At 53.5% G+C, this 18,222-nt stretch overlaps 1 protein-coding gene and 1 long non-coding RNA gene across 5 annotated transcripts; one reads left to right on the top strand and one right to left on the bottom strand.

Moving 5' to 3' along the window:
- Positions 1-2,153: 2,153 nt before the first annotated feature.
- On the bottom strand, positions 2,154-17,906 carry Necap2 (NECAP endocytosis associated 2). Of its 4 annotated transcripts, none has more exons than XM_010614180.3 (8): positions 17,749-17,906; positions 15,415-15,515; positions 13,346-13,450; positions 13,183-13,264; positions 12,220-12,328; positions 9,808-9,985; positions 6,810-6,903; positions 5,888-6,029 (listed from the first exon to the last, which is right to left on the bottom strand). In XM_010614180.3, the coding sequence occupies exons 1-8, from the start codon at positions 17,838-17,840 to the stop codon at positions 5,981-5,983; spliced, it is 810 nt and encodes a 269-aa protein (XP_010612482.1). In that variant the 5' UTR covers positions 17,841-17,906; the 3' UTR covers positions 5,888-5,980. The 4 variants fall into 4 exon arrangements, with proteins under 4 accessions (XP_010612483.1, XP_010612481.1, XP_010612482.1 ...); XM_019206089.2 differs by having other exon boundaries at positions 6,810-6,900; positions 17,749-17,905; XM_010614181.3 differs by lacking the exons at positions 5,888-6,029; positions 6,810-6,903 and adding an exon at positions 2,154-2,679 and having other exon boundaries at positions 17,749-17,905.
- Positions 7,981-8,804, top strand: LOC109117742. Its single transcript, XR_004518548.1, has 3 exons — positions 7,981-8,056; positions 8,449-8,523; positions 8,725-8,804. It is a non-coding gene; the product is annotated as an uncharacterized LOC109117742 (long non-coding RNA).
- Positions 17,907-18,222: the final 316 nt, after the last annotated feature.

Genomic DNA, 18,222 nt, shown 5'->3' with positions numbered 1-18,222 from the left:
GCTCTCCCCGCCCGGAGGCTTTTCACGGCCGGTCCGTTCACTGCGCCGCACAGCTCAGCGCGCTGATCATCGGCGCCTTCCGCACTACGGGAAGCCGAAGGGGAAGCGCGGGGCCCAAAGCCTCCCAGCCGTCCCACCCGACTGCACAGTCCCGCTGCGGTCCGGCCGGCCGCGGAGTGTGAGATAGCCTCCGAGGCCCTGGCCCGGATGAGAGACCCCTCGCCCAGCAGGACGGAGTGGGGACCCCTGGAAGCCCGTCGGGGCCCACCTGACCCCTGGCGGAGGGAAATCTGCTTTTCTGTCTCGCAGTGAAGGAGTAGCATCTCCAGCGAGCTGACGTGCTCCCCTAACGGGATGGGAATGAGGTCGTAGAGGAAACGGGCTTTCCGGACTAAAATGCAAGCTGTGCGCGTCCGGAGTTCATTTCTACAGTAACAGTACCTCTACAGTAACAATATCTTCCCTCCGTTCCTGCCCTGGCCTCGTTTCCTTCTGGCTTTGTTGTTTCGTGTTTTGAAACAAGTCTCAGTAGGAAGACCAGGTCAGCCTCGGATTCAAGGTCTTCTGCCACAGCTTCCCGAGGTTTGCCGACCACCATACCCGGGATTCCTCTGTTCTTAGAGGCACTGGGGCAAATCATTAATCTAACGGGGTTGGTGGGTCTCATTCTAGAGCTGCAGCAGGAGGGGTACGGCTTTAACAAGTGTATTTGACCTTATGATGTGGCAACAAGTGTGCAGAGAGAAAAGCTGCGGGTCGATTGAGGGTGGGTGGAGAGGATGGGAGTTCATCTTGGCAGAAAGGAACCTGTTTTCAGCACCTGAGAAAGCTGCCTTGGACCTTGAAAGAGCTGGCAAAGCTGCAGCCTGCATCAGAGCCAAGAGTGCTGGGTCAGGGGAGATCTGGGTCAATCCCTAGGGTTTGGGGTAAGGGTTCTGAGTTGGGGGGAGAAGGGCATAGTTTCCCCGGGAAGGGCTGGCTGGTTGGCTCTGCCAGGACATACAGCTGGCGGCTGGGTGTCCCAGCATGGCCCAGGCCTGTCACCCTGCGTGGAGTCCCTGGCCCTGCTCCTCACTCCTGCGTGGTGCTGCCTGCCCCAGTGGAGCCTGCTCGAAGTGATCCCCACAGCACCAGGGCTCCAGGGCCCTCCTTGATGGTCCCCCCAGGAGACCTGCCTTTGCCTCGCCTGCCCAGGCCCTGTCCACTGGGTCTCCTGTGGCTACGAGTACCTGTGCCTCACCAGCAGCCCACACTGCCCATGAACCACACTACGCTGGATTCTCTCACATTTTCTTGTCACTCCTGAACTGGTCAAAATTACAAAGCTGGTTCCAGGATTCCCTCCATTTTAGAAATGGGGAGTCCTTGGCTGTAGACACACAGCAGGAAGTTCACTGGCTTCCAGTCCCATGATCTTTCCTGTACACCATGCTGCCTGAGATTTTGGGAAGGGCAGAAACATGGCTCCTCTCTCCTTGACCTTCTCACCCCTGCTGCCACCTGGTGCCTGGGGGAGGGAAGCACCTACGCTAGGGAACTTCCAGCTGTGCTCCTGTGTACGCTGGGTCCCCTGCTCTGCGGATCTGGCTCCGCTCAGTTTCACCCACGGTCATTTCAATCTCCAGTGCTGCCACTACTGGTCATCCTATCCCCTAACCAGATGGTGCCCACCCCAGTGACCCCAGAATGAGCCACCTGAAGGGAGTTGTACCAGATGCTCACCTGACCGCTACAGATGGTTCTAAATCTGCAACTCAGGTAACAGGGAAACTCATAACTACAGTTACCACCCCCAAGTTGCTAAGGCCAAATGCCTGCCAAGTCCCGCTGCTAGGCTGGGGCGGATTCTGCCCACCAGCCGTACAACCACATTAACTGAGAGGCTTGGAGGATGGGTATTCTGGTCAGATGGCCCTGCTGGGCATCTGAAGTCTGACTTGCAAAGTCTTTCTGTACTGCCTGACTTTAATAGCAAGACACTAAAAAGATCTAAATGGCCAAGCACAGAAGACTTGCATTGTTAATCACAGGTTATTCACATAATGGAATTCTATGACCTGTCATTCTAGAGTTACAGAAAAATATTCAATGACTAGAGGGATGGTTACAATATATTAAATGAAAAGCTTCAGAACAGTAATACAGAATAAGGCCACACTCCTAAAAGAAATATAATGTTTTCCTTACATGTAATAGGAAAAAACGAGAAAACACTAAAATGTTAATTGTGCTGTCTTTGGGAATTGGTATGACAGTGACTTTTTGATGACATGGTTCAAAATGCAAATAGAACAGAAAGTTATAAAATGAAAATATGTCCCCCATTTCTGTCTCCTAGGCACCTAATCTCACTCTGTAGACCACCTAGAGTGCTGTTTCCTATACATGTCCAGACACATTCTACTCAAATTAAGTTTATATTTTCCATTCCTATTTTTTATACAACAGCAAAACATATATGGTGTATCTAAACAGTAAAACCTTAGATTGTAACTTGTTCCACAAGACAAGCAAATGTTTCTAATGAATTTTAACTTGATAAGCAAGTGATGCCTTGCAATGTAGGTAGTAAGAGACGCTGAACGTCACACGGTCACAACTGAGCCAGTGGTTCTTCTGTCTCTCTCACTGGGGGACTGTGGGTGATCGACTCTCAACAGCAAGAGGTTGTGGAGATCTCTGCAGAGGAAGAGAAAAAGGTGGAGGAATCTCTTACTTCAAATGAGAATACAGATGCTGGGTGTAGTGGCGCACGCCTGTAATCCCAGCACTCGGGAGGCTGAGGCAGGAGAATCACTGTGAGTTTGAGAGCAGCCTGGGCTACACAGTGAGTTCCAGGTCAGTCTCAACTACATAGTGAGACCCTGTCTCAAAAAACAAACAAACAAACAAAAATGAGAATACAGAAAGTTGTAAAATGCAGGAAACAGTGATAATTTTTGCAGAAAATACCACCTGGTGGGCCAGAGATGTAGCTTAGTGGTGCTGTGCCTGCCTCGCAAGCACAAGGTCCTGAGTTCCATCTCCAGTACCACACAAAGAAAAAAAAAAGAAAAAATACCACCAGAATAAGGCTGTAGCATCATGAGTGATTGATCTGTTTAAATGACAAGCACCCACATAGATATGTAGGTGACGTCCAATCTTTCACTATGACAGTATTACAAATAATTATAATACTCTTCATTTTCCTGCTTTCATGTCTGTAAATAGGAAAAACATTAAAGTCTCTGTCCACAAGACACAGTGAAGTGGTCTTGCTTAGTCTACTATGTCCAAAGAGCACCCTTCTCACTCCCTGCTCAGAGAAATCAACAGCTCTTGAGCACCTACTGGGTGCTCAGAAGGCACCGAGGCTTCCAGTCACCAGTGGAAAAAAACCCCACCGCACCCTGTGGTCTGTCGTGTGATACCTGCTGTATCGCAGCTCATTTCACCCACGCGGAGGGCAAGGGAACATCCGTGTACACCTCATGTGCAGGCCCTGCGGGGAGCACTTCTCATAAGCACATAGCCCAGTTAAAAGCGTGGATACTAGGGCCAGACGCCCTGGCTCTATTATCCTGGCTCTACACGTACTGTGTGACTTTGGGCTGGTTACACAATCTCTATGCTCTCTCATTACCATTTCTCTTATTTTTGTTTTTGTTTTGCGATGGGGACTCAAGTGTTCTCCAGAATGGCTCTGGATTCCTATGATCTCCTGCCTTCAACCTGCTCAGCAAGTTGGCCTGTCACAACTCACCTCATCATTTTAAAAACGCAGATGAATAATGGCGCAGATCGGGGTACCAGCTGAACGCAGTCCACACTTGAGGAGGGTCTTTCATAGGCTGTAAACACCAGGGTGGGACCACGGTGGCCACACTAGTGTCCACGTGCCACACTTCCCAGGGCATCCGAATCCCCCATGTGCAGAGCAGCTGAGGTCTCACACCCTATACCAAGGCCTTATCCTACCAAGTCATACTGGCACCGATATGTAGGCTCCAATCCCAGGTATAATTGCAGAGATGCCCAGCGTGGTATTGGAGCTTTATCTGGAGACCCTGGTCCTGGGCCAGTATTTTTTCAGTTGGCAATAGCACCAAACTATGCTGTCACCAGGCCCCTAAAGGAACTTTTCAAATTAGATCCTTGATTCCTTATCCTTACTCTCTTCCTCTTACCTATTAACCTGACCCTACAGGAAATTAAGGACAAATTAAACAGGCCCCAGCTAGTGATTTGTATGTCTTACCCAGGTGATGCCTGGGTAAGAAAGCCGGTCACTGCTCACCAGGGACGGCCCAGATCCAAAGCCCAGGTCTGTCTCCAGCATCCCAGGGCCCACGTCCAAGGCAACACACTTCTAATTCAGGGTTTCCTCTAGGCCCAAGCTTTCTTATTTGAGCCTGAACTTGAGATAACTTGGGAAGTAAAGTAATGTGAAACACTCAGATACACAAATGCACCTTTGGGTGCCATCGCCTTGTCCTTGCTCAGTGGGTGAGAGGATCCTGTTTTCATCTCTCCTCCCACAGTATTCACTCACCCTTGTAGCTGTTCTCACCTTGCCTGACCCCAGTGCCCATGCACACCCTTCCTCCAAAGGAGATGTGGGGTAGGTGGAGCTGGGGCCCACTCCCAGCAGGGCTGCAGGGCAGACTTCCAGAGTGTGACTTAAGCTGCCACCTGCACCGTCCCCACGATGGGAAACGCCTGCCCACAGGGGAGACATCTGATGGCCTGGGGCAACCGGGTCAAATGTCCCAGATCCTATGGGGACACGTGGCCAGTCACGCAGGTGACTGTGAGCCTCGGTGGCATCCTGGAGGGCCGAGCAGCCATGCAGCCAAAAGCACATCCATCTTAGACATACACTGACAGAAGGAGGAATATTTATTTCTTAAAAATCTGGTCCCACAGAAAGGTCAACACTTCAGCTCATGATATTGACCTTCCACAAAAGAAATCTTTTCACTGAGAGGTAAGGTTAATTCAATAAAGAAATCTCCACGGTGCACACAGATCAAGTGTTTCCCTGTAAACTGGCCGTCCAGACTCCAGCACTCGCTGCCCCTCTGTCTGTCATTCCCAGTCCCCGACGGAGGAAGTCAGCTAGGAGGCTGCCTGAGGATAAGGCACTTCAGAGAAAAGTCCACGTCCACAGGAGCTGCCAGCAGGCAGGAAGGCCGCCCAGCTCCATGACAAGTTTGCACCTTCCTGCCACACGCTGTCCACCCCCATCCCCGCCTGCCCACCTGGCTAGCAGACAGGGACCAGGCGAGCGGAACCAGTGCTGTGTGGGCTTGGGCCAGCGGGTGGGCAGCACCTTCCGAGCTCCGTGCTGGCACACTGCAAAGACGAGTTAGTGCGGATTTGAATGTTAGCAAAGCAAAATAGTACATTTTAAAAAGCAGGGCCAGGGATTTAGCTCAGCGGTGCCGATGACTGCCTCACAAGCATAAGGTCCCGCGTTCGATCCCTGGTACCAAAAAAAAAAGATGCTTACTCCTCCTTCCATTTTCCCCGATGGCCTGTTCAAGCTCAGCCCGCGGACCCACTAGAAATGAGGCGGGGATCCTTTGAAGGGCACCTGACTGAGTGACGACCACCAAGAGAAGTGTAGAAAGCTCCCCGCCAAGTGACCCCGCGACACCTGTACCCCAAGCAGGGCTGCTCTGAGTCTGAGCCGCAAACTTAACCCATTCTGTTGATTTTGGGGCTCATGTTTAATGCGGGTCTCTGCAATGAAGAACGGTCTCAAGAGGGACCGGGTAGGGGTCCTGGAGTTTCTTCTCTGGAGCTCTAGCTGCACAGTCGAATTCCGGAAACACTGATGTGGGGCCAGTTTACTGCCCCACAGGGCCAGTCTGTCAAGAGCCAGCAGAGAGAGGAGAGGATGCTGCGGGAGCCAGCCAGGGCACACTGCCTCCATTCCGCGCCGGGACACAGCAGCTCCTTCCCACACGCAGCGTCAGAAAAAGCTGTGCTCTGTTCAGAACTGAACCCAGCCTGTGCCCGGCTGCATCTGGCTGGAAGTTGACCTGTAAGGGGGACACAGGGAGGGTGGGAGCTCAGCTGTTTGAAAGCAGATAGAACGTGGGTCGCTGGGCCAGAGCTCTGAGCCCGTGGTGGCAAAGCCATGGCACACGTGCTGTTCTATCCCTGAGAGCCCTGAAAGGTTCGCCATCACTGCTCTAAGCAGCCTCTAAATGGTTTAGGGCAGCAGTCAGCCAACTGTGGCTCAGGGACCAAATCTGTGTGTTTTCTTTAAAAAGACTCTTATGGGCTGTATCGTGCCTTGTAAGTAAAGTTTGGCCGCACACAGCTGTGCCCACCTATGTCCATCCTGCGTGGCTCTTCCATGCTGCAGAGCAGGACTGAGTAGCTGGAATGAGACCACACACACCATCCAAATAATTCGCCATCTGGAGCTGACCCAGGCCCAGAGCCTGTCCACCTGGATAATGGTGACCCTGACCCCAAGGGAAGGCCTGAAGCCTCCTGCAGTCCAGCCAGGCCAGACACTTTCCCTCAGGGGTGCCACCAAGGTGGGCCAGGTGTACAGCCAGGACAGCAGGGTGAGGTTCTGGGGACAAGCCAGGCACGTGTTGTGGTGGTACAGAGGACCACACAGAGTTGAACAGGTGGCCTCAGGTAGTGGGGAGCTGCAAAGGCCTTCAGGGAGGCACAGAGGACAACGTGCCACCCAAGGCAGGTGCCCAGGCTGGCCTGAAAGAGTCCGGTGAGACCTGCCCACCAGGAAGACCATGTGTGGGGCCGTCCTACCCGGCCTGGCCATGCCAGAACGCAGCTCTCCTCACCCTGTGGACTTGGTAAAGTCTCCCCAGATGTCAGCGGTGGCAGCAGTGGCGGGGTTGGACTGTGGCCAGGATACGGTAGCAACTCCTATTGCTGCTTCCAGGTCCAATGGGTGAGGAGAAAGCAGAGACAAGGGAGTCAGAGACCGAGTGACAGTGGCACAGCTCCGGGCTCTGTAACACCAGCGAGTTACATATTTCCACCATCACCCTCGTGAGCCCTTGAGGGTGTCTGGGGAGCAGAGAGCAAGAGGAAGGTGGAACAAGCCACATGTCACCTGTCGCTCAGGCCTGAAGAGGATGCTGAAGTCTCAAAAAAAGAGCATCCGGCACCAGATATGTGTCAAGACCCAGTCCCCAGCAGGTCAGGTCCGAGAGCGCCTTGCAGAAGAGCACAGGAGACACAGAAGCGGGCCTCAGGGATCTCGTCACTGGGTGGGAGGCAGCAGTGGTGCCTGCTTTGGGGCTCTGCTGGCACCTTGCCTGTGCTGCAACTGTCCCTTCTGAGGGGCCTGTGCTTGCCACCCTCTGCTTTCCCACTAATCTGCTATTTCTCCTCTGTGCCGGGCTAAAAGAACAGATAAAACAAGGCCCTCAGTGGTGAATTTCATGGTTTGCCAAGTGCTCAGCCACATCATCTTGTGTGAACCCTGCCAGTCCCCCAGGAAGACACACCAGCACTGGCTTCAGGTCTGTTTTTGAGACAAGGTCTCGCTATGTAGTTCACACACTACGTAAACTGAGTGATGTTGTGCATACCTGTAATCCTAGGAGGCTGAGACAGGAGGATCACCATCAGTCCAGGCCAGTTTAGGCCAGCCTAGACCGTACATAATGAGACTGTCTCAAAAGGCAAAAGAAAAGGGGGCTGGGGAGGGCTCACTGTGTAGCCCAGACTGGCTTCAAACTCTCAGTGACTCTCCTGCCTCAGCCTCCTCAGTGCTTGGATTACAGACATGTGCCACCACATTCCTGGTCTTGTGACTGTGTGTGTAGGTCACTTAAGTTTTGGTTCTATCATCTCTGAAGTGGAGACGGTAACCATGACTACCTCACAGGACTGCTGGGAGAATTAAATGAGTCAGTGTACCCGGAACGCTCAGCACAGGCCCAGCACTCTATGGCTGTAATGGGGTAACATTAACAAAGGGAGGAAGAACCACCCATGAATGCTCACAAGGTTCTAGATGAAGCTCTAAGTGCAGTTCCCAGATCAGCTCACTGGATCTTCACAGGAAACTGGTGCTGTGGTGGGCATTGTTTCATTTTGTTTCTTTTCTTTTTTGGTACCAGGGATTTAACTCAGGTCTTTGCACTTGCAAGGCAGGCAGTAGAACCACTGAGCCAAATCCCTGGCCCCTACGGGCATTGTTTCTAGTCTGCCCTGCAGACGGGGTGCAGAGAAGTGACTGTTTTCAAGGGGGTGGGGGCCCCACGAATGCGAGCTAGAGCCGACAGATGCTGGTGTGGTGAGCACTGTGTGACCGGCCCTGTCTGCAGACCGCCTGACCACCCAGCTCGGACCTGAACAGGAGCCGGAGAGAGCAGGGACACCTGCTGAACAGACCCACTCCAGCCGGACAGTCTGAGTCACAGCTTTCCCACTTTATCAGTGGTTTATCAGGATGCTGTCTTTTTCCAGTACCAGAGACTGAAGGCAAGGGTGCTCTCTCACTGAGCTAAAGCCCAGCTCTCATAAGGACCTCGCGCTTGTGAGGTAGGTGGCAGCACCACTGAGCTAAATCCCCAGCCCCTACTCTTATAATTTTTGAGACAGGGTCTCACTAAGTTGCCCACCCGGGTGGGACTACCAGTCAGCTGGGAAACCCTCCTCCTCCTCCCTCAGTGCTGGGATTACAGCGCGGGCATGTGCTCGGCTCTAGCAATGCCAAATGCATTTCTGACTTGTAATTTGAAGGTACAGTGGGTTCTCCAGGATATAACTCCACCCACCCTACGTTGGGGGCGTCTGTCCCTACAGCATCCCCTGGGCCCAACACTCTACCAGTCATGCCCCAGAAGCAGCACCAGAAACTCAGGGAGGGCGGAGGCGGCGGCTCTCAGCTCTAGCGAGCAGATGTATAAGAAGAGGAGCAAGAGTGGAGACTGCTGGCCTGCACCTGGAGATGCCGAGGCTCTGGGAGAAAGGAAGCTTAAACAGCAACTCCTGGTGCCAGGACAGGGGCTCCTGCCTGTGCCTCCTGCTGCTTTCCCCAGCAGGCTGTGGCTGGAAGCCCAACCTCTGCACAGAGAAGCAACCAAGCACCAGGAGCGTAAGGAGGCTTTCTGCCTGGACGCTGCCGCCAAGAACAGGTGAGAGCTGGGAGGAGCAGGCAGGCAGGGCATGACCTCCCAGCACACGGATGGCCAGGGACATCACGCTGGGCAGCACGGGCAGGGGGGGCAAGGGACGCCCCGAGGGCTGGGCTGTGTGGCCCTCAGAAAGGCTCTCTCCAGGGCCAGGGATGTAGCTCAGTGGTGCCACGCCTGCCTTGCAAGTGCAAGGTCCTGAGTTCGATCCCTGGTACCGAAAAAAGGAGGAGGGGGCAGGGAGAAGAAGAAGAGGAAGAAGAGCCCCCTCTAAACCCCATCTCCTATCCGATCCCCAGCTCCCCTCGACACGCCTCACATGCCCCAGTCTGAGCCTGGGCACTCTCCTGTTTCTGCCCTGAACGCCAACACCCCTGTCCTACTCTCCTTCCTTCCCGGCCAGCTCAGGGCCCCTCCTCCACAGACGGTGCCAGCCGCTGGCAGTCTTGGCCCCACACAGTGGGCCTTTATGCCTGGGACTCGACCCGCCACCGGATTCAGAGAGAGGACGAGGATCTACACGCTCGCTATCAGGGAGGACAGACACCCTGAGGGGAAAGCAGAGGCCTCTGTGGCACCCACATCCTCCCTGCCAACTACAGGTACAAAGTGACAGATCACTGAGTAGGAGGAAGGAAAGCCAGGGCTGCAACCCACAGGTACATATTCAGTGGCACCCACAAACACTGACCTGAACCAGGAGCAGCTGCCGGCTGGACAGGTGACCCCCCCAACGACAACTGCTCCCCAGGATGTGGGACCAGGGTGGAGGCCTTGCCCCCAGGGGGTGGGGGAAGCAGGCTCACTCCTCCCGTGCTGACAGGCCGGGCTCGGGGAGTCCCAGCCGCTCCTTCCTTCTTCTTCATATTCTGGAGAGGAGAGGAATACAAATTGGGTCAGTTCTGTCGGGGTCCAGACGCGTCAGAAAACCCCGTGAGGAAAGCCAGAGGGACCCCCCCAGGCCCCCAACACCAGTACAACCAGAAGATGGTCCTATCTAGCACCTTCACTGTCGTGGGCTATACTCAGCGTGGTACAATTCTAAATCTATCACTAACACGGATACTGTAAAACCCAGCACCCGATTCACTCATCATCGGGGAAACGCACGTTAAAACTACAATGACACACCGTTACCCATCCGCCAGAAGGGCAAAAGCATCCACAGGGACAAGAGGTCATTCGTGCACTGCTGTGGATGTGGAGATCAGTAAAACTTGCAAAAAGTGCTTGAAAGAGTCGGGGGAGAGGGCTGTCCAAAGTGAGTTAATACACGTATAAATAAACCAACGTGGAACCACTCCTACGTCTCTGTCGTGCACTCGTAAAACAGATAAATGACAGACTGTGCAGCGCAACACAGGATCGCGGCACCACAACCCCAGTCCTGGACGCAGACCCGGGAACAAAGCGCGAATCCATCACGGAGACACGAGCTCCAGCGTGAGCAGCAGCTCCCTCTGGAGTTGCCCCACACAGGACACTCCCGTGTCCACCCTCAGTACCGCAGGTACCCTGCACACGCTCGCACCGGGGTACGTGCTACAACAGGGAAAAGGGCCAAGCCACGCACCCTGTCACAGCTCTTAATTACACTCGGTGAGAGAGAGAGGCCACACCAAGAAGAGAAGTGCACGACTCCACCCGAGAAAGCTATCAAGGACCTCTAGAGCCTCTGAGGCTGGGCTGGGCAGGAAGGGCTTCCCCGGTGCTGCAGCCTTCCGCTTCCTGGTCTGGGACAAGTTTCTACGTTGGCAAGTTTGGTTTTTCTAAAATGCACAGTTCTGCACTGTGACGTGGGCACTTTATGTATGCACATTATACTTTAATAAAACGTGAAAAACACAAAACTGAGCACGGAGCATAGCCAGAAAGCAGCACACGTTACACAGATGGAGACGACAGCGCTCCCTACTTGGAAGGAAGCAGCGGCTTAGTCACGTGGTGAGATGGGTTGGGCCTTGGGGAGCCCAGCTGTGCCCGTCCGTCCTGGGCTGAGAACCTGGTCTGGTCCTGTCACCTCTCTGCGCCTCAACATCCTTGGCTTGGAGAAAGGGGAGGATGTTTAATTGCATGTGAAATGCCTGGAAACACTGCCTGGCCCACAGCTGATGCTCATTAAATGTTAGTTTCTGGGGCCGGGGATGTAGCTCAGTGGTTCCGCCACCTGCCTCGCAAGCGCAAGGACCCGAGTTCGATCCCTGGTACCAAAAAGAAAGGTTTCTTCCAAGTAAGAGAAAGAATCACATCCCAATAAGTCCACTGGATTGGACCTGTATTTTCTCTTAAGGCCACTCGGCCAACTTCAAGGGTCCCAAACATCACCAGCATGAAGCAGAAAAGAGAAGAAAGACATGGTAAGTAAAGAGGAAAAGCATTATTTTAGTTACAAACTTTCATCAAAAAACAAACCCACTTGGTTCCCCAGACTCTTGACTCCAACTCCATCTCTCCACTGTACCCCTACAGCCGAGTAAAGGCCGAACCCCGGCCGCCCCGCTCACCCCAACTGTTCCTACCCAACAGGAGCCAAGAGGGGCCGGATACAGAGCCACTCAGAACAAAGACACAGGGAGCCAGGACGACACTCCCAACACCCGCCCGATGCCTTCTGGCCCACAGCACCTCAGTCTTCCTTACCTGAGGCACAAGGCCAAGGCAGAGCTTGGGAGGAGCCGACGGACCCCTCCTCACCCACTGTCACAGCCAGGATGGAGACACAGCTCTGGCAACGAGTGACCCATGCTGATTCTCAACTCAGAGGCTTGAACCGTCCTCTGGTCCCTCACCCCCCCCTGTAGCTGGGTCCCTTTGGGAAGCGATTCGTGGGTCCCGTTATGGTCCTTTCTCTGGGTGCTCACAACACCAGGGCAGCCCTCAGTCACAGCACCTCTCGTACCTGCACCTGCCCACAGCTCGTCTCAGCTCCGAGCCCCACGAGAGCAGAGGTCTCTGTGGAACAGGTGCAAACCCGGCCTGGGCAGGTGCTCAACGGACACCAGCTGCACTGACAGAGGTGGACTCTGAGGACAGTGGCAGGTGGGGCTGGGCAGCCACGAGCATCACACGGTCATGGCCAATAGTCGTGCGAGGTGAGACTCACTGCAATGCTGAGCTTGATGGTCTGGCCTTCCTTGAAGCCCAGGTCCAATTTGGGGACTTGGTCTGGGTTCTGGGCTTGTTTTGCAAACTCACACTGCTGTTTCACCCACCTGGAGAGAGAACAGGACAGAACAGTGAGGCAGGAGAGAGCACCTGTACATTAGCACACATTCGCCTCAGTGCAGGATGAAGGTTACAGAGGTTGGGGTGGGAGTCAGGAGTTCAAATCCCAGCTCTGACACTAGCAGCTGCATGCATGTCAGCTTCCATGATGGCTGATGATCCAAGTCTGAAGATGCTTGGGAACTCAATGAGATCCCTTATACGGACGGGGTCTCACCACTGGGCTTCAGGAAGTACTGGGAGGGCCTGGCCCTCTCCCCAGTTCTTGGCAAGGTCTGGGCACAATCCGTCTCAGACATGGTGAGAGAGGACAGAAGTAGAGGCCAACACAAAGGTGTCTCCAACCTCCATTCAAGGCCATCTAGCAGCCACCAGGGACAAGAGTTCCCACACAAGTGGCTGGGTAGTGTCCACTTGCTGGTGTCCTACAGGTGGCAGAGGTGCATTTTTGTGCCCTGTCTTTCCATAAAGGACACCGAGGCATCTGCTGGTGCCCTGGGAATCAGAGTGACCCTTATATCAGGGAAGAGGAGGCCCAGAGAGACCAAAGGAGTGTGACAAAGACTGTGGCAGCTAGGGGCTGGCAAGAAGAGATGTGACACCTCACAGGCTGGGCAGGGGACTGGGAAGGCAGAGACAGGCCACAGGGAAGGTAAAACATCTGTGACGGGGTCGGGCAAAGTGGAGAGAAGGTGGCCAGACCACAAGGAGGACTGGATGTTCCTGAGACTCAGCTAGCACACAAACCACACGGAGCTGCTTGCATACCCTAACCCGGAGAGTCGTCCAGGACAGAGAAAGAAGGGAGGAGGCATGAGCCGTCTCTCCCAGAAGCACTCACTTGAAATGGTCCTGCAATGCCACATTGAAGTCAAAGGCATCACCTCGGTCCCCAAAGCCAATTCCAATAAATGCCCTTCGCCCTGGGGGATGACACACAATCAGTCCACTTTCCCAGGGCAGAGAACGCCTTGCTAAGAGGAGGCAGCCAGACCCACACGTACCATTTTCATCTTCGATGCGGACGATGAAGTACCTGCTGGAGTCTGTCACGCCCTCCACTGCTGAGCCAGGAAACTGATCCACTGGTGCCTGGGCAAAGAGCTCCCCTGAAAGCACAGTGGGGTGAGCCCCGAGCCCGCCAGCCTGGTGCTTCTATCACAACACCGGGCCTCCCTCCTGAGATGACTCCGGCAGGCCAAGGCAGATAAGCTGATCTGCTCAGGATTCCCGTCAAATCCTTTCTTTCTTTTGGTCCCAGGGACTGAACCTGGGACCTTGAGCTTGCAAGGCAAGCAGATCCATTGAGCTAAATCCCCAATCCATCAAATCATTTTTCTTTCTTTTTAATTTTTTTGAGACAAGGTCTCAAGATATAGTTAAGGCTGGCCTTGAATTCACAACACAGCCCAGACTGCCTTAGAACTTGCAGTAATTCTCCTGCCTCGGCCTCCCAGGTCCTGGGATTACAGGCGTGCGCCACCACACCCAGTGTCCATCAGATGTATTCTTGTTGAAGGAAATGACACAGGATCAGAACCAAGGAAAGCTCTAAGTCAGAAGTGGCTTACGGGTCAAACCCAGTCCGTGGTATTACTAATTTTATTTCATAGCCAAATATTTCAAAATCAAACTACATGTGAAACAATTCAGATTTCTGGCTTTCCCTAAAATTACAAGATCTCCCAAAGATGGGCCTCCTTTCCCACGTGGAGCTGCTTCCCACCTGGCCCACCTGCTTTACCCAAGTACAGGATGCACTGAACGCCTGAGGCCCTGGACGGGGCACCCCCTTCAAGAGGCCTCACACACGAGGGAGACTCAGGAGGGCCTCAGGACCTGTGAAAAGGAGAAAGTTTCTACACCTATGGGAGACTCCAGAGCAGGCTGACTCAATCTGTGTCAGAGATGGCAAAAGAAGTCATTTTAAAAGGTGCCCTTGGGAAATGCCCCCTTTTTTTTTTTTTTTTTTTCAACACCAGTTCCTCAGAGCTGCTGTGCTCTGCTTGGCATAAGTACTGAACCAAGCATCTCTACCAGTCCTGTGGCCTAGAGTGACAGGGCACCAAGGCTGAACCTAATCGAAACTGACGGAGTCTGCAGCTTCTTGTCAATTTGTCCACCCAACGCTGGCACCTCTTTTGCTCTCTTTTCCCCACAGAGACAGCTGGCAAGATCTGGGGACATTTTTGGTCATCACACTTTGGGAGATGCGACTTTGGGTCACCTTACAGCTTATGGAACAAAGGGGAAATATCTGCTCATGTTCTGTTTCCAGCAGGGAAATCATGGGGAGGAACTAATGCGATCCTTTCAACAAAAATGGGGCCAAGGCTCTGAAGGTCATGTGTCTGCCCAAGGTCGGACAACTCAGACCTTTCTGAGAAGGCACAGCGGGCAGCTTTGCCTCTTAATCTTCATACTTTCTTCTCTCCACGTATTAGAAAAATCTACATGACGGAAAGCTGTGGCTCCTCACTGAGCGGGCTTTGTGCCCAATCAATCCCCAAACCAGGTCTCAGGCTGGGAGATTCCAGGTGCGCTACCCTCCAGGATCACCAGTGGCCCAGGACGCCTGAGGAGGTTTCTGCAGACTGTATCTGCCAGCTGAGCAAAATGCAGCCCAGCGTGGCTTGTCCTCTCACCACACAGAGCTGAGCAGGGAAGTTCCCAGCCCCTCCAGTTATAGGGCGCGGCAGCTGGGGAGTTACCGTTAGGCTGATAAACAGAATTCCTCAGCAAGAACCCAGCTCAGCAGCCTCTGAGCCAAGCCTCTCTTCCAGGAAAGCTCTGACTTCCTGCTTTCTGCTGGGACCACCCTGCAGGTCTCTAGCCTCTAAAACTAGTGGCTTCCGAAGGACCCCCAGAAGGAACAAGTATTGACAAGAAAGACTCCTTTTCACACCTGCGGACAGTAGTTTCTACAACTGAACCCATGAATTGGGGGAGCTGAAATGTATACAGGGTCTCCGAGTCCCATGAGGCCTGAGCAGCCTGGCTGGCCACGGTCACCTCTACCTTCATCCCCTGGGACAGAGACATCTCAGCCCTGGGCAGCCTCCCCTGCCTGTACCTGAGGTCTTGTCCTCCAGCTTGATGTAGGCCACCTTCCCTTTTGCAGTGATCCGCAGCCGGCCACTCCATGATGGCTGGTCCAGCTGCCACTCCGAGGCCCTATGGGAACAAAATCCACTGAGCCTCTACCAGATGCTGCCGCTCTTTTTCCAGTGCTGGACACAAGAATGGGAAAGGCCACTTGCTCTAGACCAAGGATTGGCAAACTTTCTACAAAGAACAGTAAATATTTTGGGCTTTGCAGGCCACACAGCCTCTGTCACAACCAGGCAACTCTGGTATTGGAGAGAGTAGCAGTCAGACAACATGTATGCGGGAAATATTTTCTGCCAAGCATGGTTGTTTTAATGACGCTATACAGACAGACACTGAAGCCTGAAACTCTCATAATTTTCACACTATGAAATATTCCTCAGAAATTTCCCCAATATGTAAAAATGTGAAAACATTCTTAGCTTGCAGGCCATTCAAAAACAGTACATTGTACCTTGCTAACTCCCATTCTACACGAGAGATCTCCCTTCAAGTGGGATTTCCTTCTGGATTCCTTTCCACAGAGCAAGCAGCTGAGGGAGGGGAGGTCTTGGTTTTGGACCCTGCTAGACCCTGGCGGTCAGAGGACCCAACTGGGACCGAGACCATCTCAGAGGAAAAGTACAGGAGAGAGACAGAAAAGTCCGGTAACAGTGCACAAGAGCACATATTAGAAAAGTGAATATTTAGGAAATATATTCGCAAAGGTATCCTGGGCAGAAAGAAGCCCACAAAAGCAGAGACCAGTGATGGTGGAAACTTTAAGCTTTCACTAATAACAACTTACAACAGCACTCATAGGTTTGCAACCACAGCCATAGACCAACACCAACATCCTCTTTTGGCTTCTAAAACAGTAACTTCAGAGAAGCAGCTTAGTAAAACCCCTAAATACCAAGAACTATGGGTGTTTCCAGGAGACATTTCTTGGAAGTTCCTGCTAAGCACGTATCAGCTCTCAAGATGTGGATGGGGCTGGGGATTTAGCTCAGTGGTTCTGTCGCCTGCCTCACAAGTGCAAGGACCCGAATTCAATCCCTAGTACCAAAAAAAAAAAAGAACTGTGGATGAAGATTTTTGGTTTGTAGGCCACACAAATGCAGATGCTCGATTCACCAGTCAGCAGACCTGGTTTTGGTTCCTCTTACCAGGGCAGCAGGACTTAGCTTCTGGCTAAGGAGAAGTGGAGGGTGACACAGAGGTTGATAGTTTCCTCTCTGCTAAACCAGCTAGGCCTGCCATCCAGTAACTTCGCTTTCTGTGGGACCAAAAGGAACCTAACCCACCCTGCTTAAACCCGACAGCAGATCAGGGTAGATGTCCATCCCTGGTTTGATGCCCCATCTCCAGTTTGTTGACAAAGTAAATGCATTCTTCTTACAGTTGCTGTCCCAGTGTTTTCGAGTTCCATCACGGACGCAGACGCTTCACTACCAGCCCGTGCTAACGCAACTGGGAAGTAACAAGGTGGCAGGAGGGCGGATGAGCAAGCCAATCCCTTATCTCAGGATCTCCTGGCACACACTACGGGAGCCACCGCTCTCCTGAAGTGTCAGCTCCCGCCACCACTCAGTGATACACACTGGTTATTTGGATGGCGGGGAGGGCACCTTTTTTTCACACAAGGATAATGAAATGAAAACAACACAAAAAGGTACACAGTTCAACCCTGCTCGCCTTCCCTACGGTCCCTTCCACAGACACTCTTATCCTTTACAAGCATAGGTATTTCTTTGTCTCTGGAGAAAATTACACAAACTAAGTGAGGATGGGGTCCTCCCAACTACTTACTACAAGCAGTTATCAAGGGTGACACCCGGGGGGCAGGGAGACGGGCAGGAAAGGCTCCCTGGACTTCAGCCACCAACCAGCTTGAAGCTCCGCAGGTCTGGGTCTCTTTGGCAGGTTCTGGGCTCCCTCCCCTGCCCTCAGGGAATTGGCCAGTGACGGGTCCTCCCCACCCCTTATGGCCTTCCAAGACCCAATGGAAGGCCATCGGTGAGCCTCGGAAGAGAAAGCGCCGCGACACCACCACCCATGACCGAGTTCAGGGCCCCCGGCAGCCCCCAGAGGTCCCCAAGCGCTAGGTTCTAAAGACTTCCCCGCCGCCAGAAGTCCCGCGTCTGGTACTGACAGCCTCGACTCTGGGTCCGCCCCGCTTCTTGCTCTGGCCCCCAACTGAAAACGCCCAGCACCACCTCCCCTTCGCCCCTAAACTGGACGGGGTCCTGCACGGCTCCCGTAGTGGGTGTGTCGGGGCGGCGCACAAGGGGTTAAACCCGGGCCAGCGGGAGGTCACCTGTAGCCACGGTTGGTGGCCCGCGGTGGGATGCGGTAGACATGGACCTCCGGCTTGACACAGAGCACCGACTCATAGTCGCTCTCTTCCATCGCGAAGCCCGGAGCCCAGCGGACTTCCGGCTCCCTCAGCTTCCCCGGGACCGGAAGTCGTGCGGCTCTATGATCAGGCTCTGGCTAGAGCGGCAACTCCCGAGCCTCAATTTATACTTGCGCCCTCTGCAGGACACTTTGGTCCAAGACAGGGCCGGGCGCTAGATTGGCCAGGCCGGCCGGCTTCTCCCTCCATCCAGACGCCCCTGCGTTTAGGTTGATGGCTGTTTCCCCAGTGACTATGGTTGCTCTTTTCCCCTCCCATAGAAACATAAAGGTATAAAAAGGAGAGTAAACTTCTGTTTGACGTTTTCGAGGTGACTTGAATCCCTTGAAGTCGCCGGCAATAAAGCTGATTTTTGCTCCTACTCGGTGTGGTCGG

This window comes from Fukomys damarensis, unplaced genomic scaffold (genome assembly GCF_012274545.1).
Source record: "Fukomys damarensis isolate Sample0158 unplaced genomic scaffold, DMR_v1.0_HiC HiC_scaffold_23, whole genome shotgun sequence".
Lineage (NCBI taxonomy): Eukaryota > Metazoa > Chordata > Mammalia > Rodentia > Bathyergidae > Fukomys > Fukomys damarensis.
This window is presented reverse-complemented; position numbering and strand designations above follow the sequence as displayed.